The 8461-nt window shown below is 38.8% G+C and overlaps 3 protein-coding genes across 4 annotated transcripts; 2 read left to right on the forward strand and 1 right to left on the reverse strand.

Moving 5' to 3' along the window:
• The first annotated feature begins 349 nt into the window (after window positions 1-349).
• Window positions 350-2604, forward strand: LOC106422997 (putative uridine kinase C227.14). 2 transcript variants are annotated; one of them, XM_013863783.3, is made up of 12 exons: window positions 350-541; window positions 623-729; window positions 806-849; window positions 1083-1160; window positions 1233-1425; window positions 1518-1548; window positions 1626-1684; window positions 1765-1838; window positions 1932-2018; window positions 2103-2164; window positions 2240-2268; window positions 2343-2604. In XM_013863783.3, the coding sequence occupies exons 1-12, from the start codon at window positions 484-486 to the stop codon at window positions 2427-2429; spliced, it is 909 nt and encodes a 302-aa protein (XP_013719237.1). In that variant the 5' UTR covers window positions 350-483; the 3' UTR covers window positions 2430-2604. The 2 variants fall into 2 exon arrangements, with proteins under 2 accessions (XP_013719237.1, XP_048599305.1); XM_048743348.1 differs by having other exon boundaries at window positions 2103-2268.
• LOC106422995 (transcription factor bHLH7) lies at window positions 2573-4944 on the reverse strand. The gene is made up of 6 exons (XM_013863781.3): window positions 4431-4944; window positions 4048-4170; window positions 3916-3981; window positions 3697-3762; window positions 3216-3296; window positions 2573-3094 (listed from the first exon to the last, which is right to left on the reverse strand). Exons 1-6 carry the CDS (start codon window positions 4812-4814, stop codon window positions 2879-2881), a joined length of 936 nt encoding a protein of 311 aa, XP_013719235.2. The 5' UTR covers window positions 4815-4944; the 3' UTR covers window positions 2573-2878.
• Window positions 4945-5778: 834 nt separating this feature from the next.
• Window positions 5779-8403, forward strand: LOC106422991 (putative clathrin assembly protein At1g03050). The gene is made up of 3 exons (XM_013863776.3): window positions 5779-6581; window positions 7038-7883; window positions 7966-8403. The coding sequence occupies exons 1-3, from the start codon at window positions 5909-5911 to the stop codon at window positions 8220-8222; spliced, it is 1776 nt and encodes a 591-aa protein (XP_013719230.2). The 5' UTR covers window positions 5779-5908; the 3' UTR covers window positions 8223-8403.
• The last annotated feature ends 58 nt before the right edge of the window (window positions 8404-8461 follow it).

The following is an 8461-nucleotide window of genomic DNA, read 5'->3' on the forward strand; positions in this document are numbered from 1 at the left end:
AATAATGATATAAGTCCCCTATCAATTATAAAAGTCCCTGATAGCCGAAACTGTAAATTTATAGGTAAGTAGATTTTAGGCTGTAGCAAAAACACATCATGAAATCTGTACAATATACGATAATTATAAGTTTTATTTTTCTAACCAACACAACCAAAATCACATCATAAACTAAACAATTTACGTTAGGTAAACTAAAACAAAGACAAAACTGTAAGATAGAGAGGCCTCTTAGTTTCATATTGGGTCTAAGATATAGGCCCATTGATCTTTTAGTTGACCCAGTTAGGTACGGGGGCGTGACGTGGCATTTTAATAAAATATAATTTTTTCATCCAGCAATACAAAAAGAACTATACTATTCATCATCTTCCTCGAGAGCAGAGCACCGCTTAGCTCGATTTTCATATTCTTGTTCGGAAATTTATTTTCTTCTGAAGCTAATTTGACTGAAAGTTCTAGTCTTTTTCAACCCCTCATCGGATGGAGGTTTCTTCATTCTCCACTGTACCCAGATTTTGCTACTCATCCTCTGTTCCAGGTTCCTTCTCCATGGCTTACTCCTCTGCTATTTGAAAGACTCTTTTTTTTTTTAGTTTCTCTTTTCCGATTCATTCTGCAGAATCGTGTCGATTTAGAGGAGTCAAAGTTCAATTATGTGACCAATCTCTTGTTCCTGTTCGATTGAGCATACGAATAAGAAGAAGAAGAAGAACACCTCGTACTTTGGTAGTGTAAACGAGTTTTAGATTCATGTTGACTCTCTTTGGTTTTGCTTAATCTTGTAATTGACCGATTGTTGCAGGTTTCGTGTAGTCAGAAGAGAGATGTCACTGTCGTTGATGGAAGGTAACAACTGATTTTCTGAACTGCTGTTGTGTAAATTAAAAGGATTCATTAGGACAGATCGTGTCTGTTTTTTCCTCAATTTAATAGTGTCGTTGTAGCTGTTTGGGCCGATCCTGGATCTTCATAACCTTCTTTTGGATCAAAATGTTCAGATTAGAGTTTTGTTTACTATTGATCTTTTGTTTCATGTTAATTAACAAAGTGTCATTCTTTTTTTAATTCTTGTTTGAAAGCTGTATGGATGAGATATATGATAAGTTGGCGGAACGTCTTGTTCCTACATCAGCAGCAATGTTTAGCCCCAATGTTAAGTAAGTTTTCTACGCTCTAAAAAGGTTGTTTCCAACTCTTCTTGTTAACTGTGTGTTGGCTGGCTCATGTAGACGTTTGGTCGGTTTGGCTGGTCCTCCTGGTGCGGGTAAAAGCACGTTAGCATATGAAGTTGTGAGTCGTATAAATAGTTTATGGCCTCAGAAAGCTGCTTCTTTTGATGATGAGGTTATGCCGCCTGATGTCGCTACAGTGCTTCCTATGGATGGGTTCCACTTGTATCGTTCCCAGCTTGATGCCATGGAGGTTGAAGCTTTACTTTTGTTTTTAACAGTTATCTCTCTCTCTCTTGCTCGAACTTTTTTTATTAACTGACTTTTTGGTTTTTCCCTCTGTAGGATCCCAAAGAAGCTCACGCGAGAAGAGGAGGTTAGATCTTGTTTAATCTTTTACATCAGATTTCAAAATGTTATATTTATAATCCTTTGATCCAATTAAACAACCAGCTCCTTGGACTTTTAATCCTGCACTATTGCTCAACTGTTTAAAGAAGCTGAGAAACGAGGTAAAGAGATAGTCACAATATTTAAAATCTTGGTGTTGCGACACTTACATCAGACTCTGATAAGTTTTCAAACTGTCCAGGGCTCAGTGTATGTGCCATCATTCGATCATGGAGTTGGAGATCCAGTTGAAGACGATATCTTTGTTAGCCTCCAGTAAGTAGTCAGTAGCTTCGAATCTAGTGAGTAGTGTCACGAAATGGTTTCGTTTCCCTCTTCCAGTTACCATGTGTACATCTTTTTTTACAGGCATAAAGTGGTGATTGTAGAGGGAAACTATTTACTGTTAGAAGAAGGAACTTGGAAAGACATCTCTGATATGTTTGATGAGAAGTGGTAAAAACTTGTTACTCCTTCGCTCGTTGGTTCTATTTTTTCTGGTTTCACCAATCAATGTATTATCATCTTCATTTCATCAAGGTTCATTGATGTCAATCTCGACACAGCGATGCAACGTGTTGAAGCCAGACATATCTCAACCGGTATGTATACACATTTATTCTTTTTAATTCTTCGGAGACTTGCTGTGACCATAGGTTTTGTTTTATTCGTTACAGGTAAACCACCGGACGTTGCTAAATGGCGGGTAAACGCCATAGTTTCTACTTTACTTTTACATACTTCAGTTATCTGTTTTTAATCTTCGAATTTGGATTGCAGATTGATTATAACGACAGGCCCAACGCAGAACTGATAGTGAAGTCAAAGACAAACGCTGATGTACTGATCAGATCCATCAGTTTTTGAATCTGCCTTCTTGGCTATTGCATGAAACAAGTAACAGACAAATTTGTCTTTGTGATCGACAATCTCTTCTTTTTGTGTTTCAATAAGCATTTCTGCATGCACTAAGCTGTGACATTCCCTCATTACTATGTTCTCTATGATGGTAATAGATAATGTGAATATATATTAAGCTGAATATAGATGAAAAGTGAAAACCTTCCCCACACATTTCATTACAAAGACTACTACTAGGTCTGAAACTTAGTCTACTACCCTCAAAGCCTCTCTCTCTTCTTCAAACTCTCATTAAAGTTACTCTCTTCAGCTAAAAAGTTACTTTCATCAGAATGATAAAAATATTAGGCCAAACAAGTGAGAGCCTTTTCCTTTTTCTTTTCTTTTTTTACTTCTTACTGCACAAATCCTACTTTGAGAGCAAAGAAGCTGACACGACCGTTGGATGCAAAGATCTACTGAGGAGGATTCATCTCCGGTTTGACGACTGATGAAGATGTGTCAGGTGGCTGAGAATGGTAAATCGCCATCGCCAATGAGACAGGCATTATGCAAAGAGCCTTTGACTGCAAAAGCTGCATCGCTGCTCCAACGTTCTCTTCCATCAGCTTAGCCACTTGACGCTCCGTCCCATCGTCTGACCATTTCTCCCACACCGCTTGTGTCTCATCCTGAAGATACATTTTTCATTTAAACCAGGGCCAATAAGAAAAAAACTCATTACCTTATTTTATTCAACTCTATCTTTGAATAGACACATTGACGATGTTCTCTCTCTCTCTTTAGTCTTACCTCAGTTGATGAAGACAATGGCATTTCAGTGACTAGTGGAGCAACAGCACCGGCCCCACCAAGACGGCTCATGCTCAAGACCTGCCATAGTTGACCAAAAGCTTATGAAGGAGAAGTATTCTCAAATTCCATCATTGCAATAATATTATTCAATGTTCTCATCATTTATATTACCATAGTCCTAAAATGTGATGATTCTCCATAGGAGAAACTGGAAGAAGGCAAAAAAAAAGTGAAAGAAGCTAATGCCAAAAAGAAGCATAATCATTTGCTCTTTGATTACTCTCTAATACCGGATTAAACAATTATAATCTTTTTAATCAGATTAGAATTTTAGTTGAAAAGAGTAGGTGGTGGGGACCAATGATTTACACCACCAAATCCTTCTGGGGTATTTAATAATCTCCCTATAAACTATTAAAGATAAACAATTTCAAGATCAGCTTATGAATAGATTAGAGAGGTACCAATAACTATATACCTTAACTTGGAGCCTGAGAAACTTTACATAATCCACAATCTCATCGATCATAGCAGCCCTATCAGTCTGCAATGGTAAAGCAAAAGAAATAAAAATCTTTATTATCCACAGCTTGCTCTCTAAATGAGCTCTCTCTTTCAAGCTCTCTCCGTGGCATATGAGAACTGAACTCAGAGAAATAAAATCAACAGCCGAGACAAAAAAAAAAAGGATACTGACCTTGTTGACAGTAGGTACAAGTTCCTGCAACGCCCTGATCCGTTCTGCTATTCTCTCCCTACGCAGCTGTAATGTGTATTTATGTTAGATCAAATCTCCTCAACTAAAATAGGCTCTGATCAAACATTTTACCCGCTCTGCGATGCTATGTGGATCAGTGGCCTGACCTCGCCTAGCCCTAACTCTAGGTCGGATAGAAGACTGTTGGTGCGGCATTGGTGGAGCTGGCTGTGTCATTGGCTGCCCATGGAAAACCTTTCAACAACAACACACACACACACAATAAAAACCAATAACCTAAATAAAAAAGCTTAAAAGCAACTTTCACTATAACAATCTCTAATAGATCAGTTTGAAGCAACAATCAACTCATTAATACTAAAGAGAATAACCATTTTAAAACATAAAAAGCACTCAACCAAACCAAGATGAGTTTTTTAATCTTCAAAACGTTACCTTTATTTAATTTTCTCGAAAGTAACAAACACAAAGACACAGAAAGACAAGAAGTTTACAGGTTTCATGGAGGAACATCGATTATCAACAACATCATCTTGGAAACGCTTCCCACTTCCATCGGGTTTAAGAAAGCCTTGTCCTTTCCCTCCTTGATCGAGGCTTAACCCCAACGGAAACATCCCGTTGTGAAACCCCAAAGGCCCACCTCCTCCTCCAATGGGCCCCACGCCCATATGATTATGATGACTCCCTTCCTCGCCGGAACCGAGCTGAAGCATCATCGGCGGCGGTGGACCTACGCCCCCGCTTAGTCCTCCGGGAAGTCCGGAAAGTCCACCGGAGCTGGAGGACGCGGAGAAGTTGGAGATTCCGAGGATCTGCTCGAAGAAGTCGTCGGAGGGAGGTTGATCGGAGAGGTTGTTGTTGTTGTTAGTAGCCATGGCAACGAGTTGGGTGAGAGCTCTCTCGAAGAAGAAACTCTACTTCTTGGGGGAAGGGAGTAGTTGAGGAGGAGGATGCTCTTAAGCTAATGACGACGAAGAGACAGAGACGAGAAAGGTAATGACAAAAAGAGTGACTTTATGCTCTGTTTTTTCTTTTTTTTTTTTCAAAAAAGGATATTATTTTTTTATTTGTTAAAAAGGCCTTGCTTTATCGATTATTTTCTGTTTTACCCTTGTTCTTAACTTACCTTCCAGAAACTTTGAATGGGCTTTTGTTTTCTAAAGTGGGCTTTTGGTATGACTTTCCTTTAGTTTATTGATTCTTATGAAAATACAAAACTCTTTTTGGTAATAGTATATGTTAAATTTTATTATATTATTATAGTGGCAATGGGAATTTCCGTGAATTATTGGGGTATTCGTTAGTGGTTGAAAATAATGCATTTTTTTAAAATTTTCTTTCTCTCTTGTTTTTTTTTTAAAAAAAAATTGCACTCATTGAGGTAAAGCTATATAATAATCCAATTCAAAAATGAAACGTGATGTGTATGATGTAGGCCTTAATAAGCATAAACCATACGGAAGAAAGACCTTTTATACATAGTCTTCAGAAATTTAAACACACAAAAATTTTCTAGAAATTTATCCTTTTTTTAATTTGGAAACAGAAAATAAATATGGAGTCTTTCTTAATAGGGCAGTTGCTATTCTGAAATTTAATTATCTATTTATCTCCTCCTTTCCATTAATGGTAAATACAAACTAATTTCAGTTTTGCCAGTAAAAAGCCACGTGGCGTTATCTATCACCGGCCAAAATCTCCTACAACCTCGGCGACTTGCATGGTGAATATCAACGAGCACCAAAGAAACTACATTCACTAAACAAACAAAATACAGCAGAGAAGGACAATAAAGAAACTAAAAAAAAAAATCAGAGTCAGAGGAGAAGAAAGGAGACGACGAGGAAACAAAAACAAAAACAAAGCAACCCTCGTTCTCTTCCCCTTTTCTCTCTTCATATCTTTTTGTCTTTATCTTTACGTTTTCTAATTTTCTTTTCTTATATACATTTTAATAAATCGTAAAAAAATGGGTTCGAGTAAACTTAAACGAGCCATAGGAGCCGTGAAGGACCAAACCAGCGTCGGTCTAGCCAAAGTCAACGGCCGAAGCTCTTCTCTATCAGAGCTTGACGTAGCCATCGTCAAAGCTACTCGTCACGAAGAGTATCCAGCAGAAGAGAAATACATAAGAGAGATTCTTAGCCTAACTTCTTACTCACGCAACTACATCAACGCATGCGTCAACACGCTTTCTAGACGCCTCAACAAAACCAAATGCTGGACCGTCGCTCTCAAAACCTTGATTCTGATCCAACGGCTATTAGCAGAAGGAGATAAGGCTTACGAGCAAGAGATCTTCTTCGCTACTCGACGTGGGACAAGACTTCTCAACATGTCTGACTTTAGAGATGTTTCTAGGTCAAACTCGTGGGACTACTCTGCTTTTGTAAGGACGTATGCATTGTACCTCGACGAAAGGCTTGATTTTAGGATGCAAACGAGGCACGGGAAACGTGGGGTTTACTGCGTTGGAGGAGGAGATGCGGTGGAAGATGAGAAAGATAAGCATGAGGCTGATCTCTCCACGGCTATAGTGGTTAGGTCACAACCCATCGCAGAGATGAAAACAGAGAAGATTTTCACCAGAGTACAGCATTTGCAGCAGCTTCTTGACCGTTTCTTGGCTTGTCGTCCAACAGGTACCACATCCATAGGCTTGAGGTTCGGGTGGTTCGGTTTGGCCAAAATCTCAATGAATTGAACCAGAAAAATTTGTTCGGTTCGGTATTTGGGTAGTTCTGTTTTTAACTTTTTTTTATTTAAACTAACCCGAAGTTTTTGGTTTCGATTATATTTCAGTTAAAATTTGGTATTTTTGTTTAAATTCGGTAATTTCGGTTAGTTTGATTGTTTTGATTTGAATTTTTGTTAATTCTATTAGTTCATTGGAAACTTAGTTACTTTTTTTTTTCTTTTGGAAAATCAAATTAACTGAAAACCTAAGTTTTTTCACAAACATGCCGAATTGAACTTTATTTGTAACGACCAAACCAAACTAACCAAAATTTTTGGTTCGGTTCGGTTCAAAACCGCAGTTTTCTTTTGTCGCTATCTTCGTTGTTTCTTGGATAACAAGTTATCACTTTTTAAAACAGGTGGCGCGAGGAACAACAGAGTTGTGATTGTGGCTCTGTATCCTATAGTGAAGGAGAGCTTCCAGATATATTACGATATAACTGAGATAATGGGGGTTTTAATCGAACGGTTCATGGAGTTAGACATACCTGATTCGATCAAGGTCTATGACATTTTCTGCCGCGTCTCTAAACAGTTTGAAGAGCTAGATCAGTTCTATTCCTGGTGTAAGAACATGGGGATCGCTAGGTCTTCAGAGTACCCTGAGATAGAGAAGATCACACAGAAGAAGCTTGATCTCATGGATGAGTTTATAAAAGACAAATCCACTTTAGACCAGACCAAGGAATCACAGTCTGTTGAAGAGGATGATGATGAGAGAGCAGAGGAAGTGAACGAGGAGGAAGAAGATATGAATGCTATCAAGGCCTTACCTGCACCTCCACCAAAAGAAGAGGAAGAGGAAGAAGAACAACCCGAGGAGGAAGTGATAATAGAGAAGAAGCAAGAAGAAGTTGGTGATTTGCTGGATCTTGTGGATATAAACGGTAATGAAGCTTTAGAAGCTGGAGATAGCTTAGCATTGGCTTTATTCGATGGCCCTTACGCGAGCGGTTCGGGTGCAGAGACCGGTCCTGGATGGGAAGCGTTTAATGATGATGGAGCAGATTGGGAGACAGCTTTGGTGCAAACCGCTACAAAATTATCAGGACAAAAGACGGAACTCGGAGGAGGCTTTGATATGTTGCTTCTCAACGGAATGTATCAGCACGGCACTGTGAACGCTGCTGTGCAAACCTCCACGGCTTATGGAGCTAGCGGAAGTGCAAGCAGTATGGCATTTGGTTCTGCAGGAAGACCAGCAGGTTTTAAAAGAAACGTTACTTTGATATGTCTTTGTTTGCATATTATACTAATTTTTTGACATGAGTTTTGTAACAATTATAGCAACCATGCTGGCACTTCCAGCACCAGCAACGGCTAATGGAAACAGCAATGGCACTGTACCGATGGATCCATTTGCTGCGTCCTTGGAGGTTGCGCCGCCAGCGTATGTGCAGATGAATGACATGGAGAAGAAACAGAGAAAGTTGATGGAAGAGCAGATGATGTGGGATCAATACTCAAGAGAAGGAAGACAAGGACACATGAATTTAAGCCAAAACCAAAACAAACCTAGTTACTCCTACACACCTCAATATTGATTATGCATCATGGAAGGAGTTCTTCTTTAGTTGTGTCAGCCTTTTTTTTTGGGTTTATTCTTTTTGCAAATTCAAACATTTCTTCTGTTCTTGGGTCAGATTCATTGGGGGCATATAAGAGGTTTGCTTCTGTAATTATTGTAATCTCTGATGTAACTTTATAAGACAAACTTAAATACTGTATTTAATATGAAGGCATCAACAACTCCTTGTATCTCCCGGCATCATCCTGAGCATGT

This window comes from Brassica napus, chromosome A10 (genome assembly GCF_020379485.1).
Source record: "Brassica napus cultivar Da-Ae chromosome A10, Da-Ae, whole genome shotgun sequence".
NCBI lineage: Eukaryota > Viridiplantae > Streptophyta > Magnoliopsida > Brassicales > Brassicaceae > Brassica > Brassica napus.

Bases quoted from the DNA above. Each gene is read 5' to 3' on its own strand.
- LOC106422995 (XM_013863781.3), bottom strand. From the start codon at position 4,814: ATGGCTACTAACAACAACAACAACCTCTCCGATCAACCTCCCTCCGAC. The intron at 3,763-3,915 runs GTCAGTATCCTT...TTACCATTGCAG, and splicing joins TTGTACCTACTGTCAACAAG to ACTGATAGGGCTGCTATGAT. The intron at 3,297-3,696 runs GTATATAGTTAT...CAACTATGGCAG, and splicing joins TTCTCAGGCTCCAAGTTAAG to GTCTTGAGCATGAGCCGTCT.
- LOC106422997 (XM_048743348.1), top strand. From the start codon at position 484: ATGGAGGTTTCTTCATTCTCCACTGTACCCAGATTTTGCTACTCATCC. The intron at 850-1,082 runs GTAACAACTGAT...CTTGTTTGAAAG, and splicing joins GTCACTGTCGTTGATGGAAG to CTGTATGGATGAGATATATG. The intron at 2,269-2,342 runs GTAAACGCCATA...TTTGGATTGCAG, and splicing joins CGGACGTTGCTAAATGGCGG to ATTGATTATAACGACAGGCC.
- LOC106422991 (XM_013863776.3), top strand. From the start codon at position 5,909: ATGGGTTCGAGTAAACTTAAACGAGCCATAGGAGCCGTGAAGGACCAA. The intron at 6,582-7,037 runs GTACCACATCCA...TTTTTAAAACAG, and splicing joins CTTGGCTTGTCGTCCAACAG to GTGGCGCGAGGAACAACAGA. The intron at 7,884-7,965 runs GTTTTAAAAGAA...TAACAATTATAG, and splicing joins TTCTGCAGGAAGACCAGCAG to CAACCATGCTGGCACTTCCA.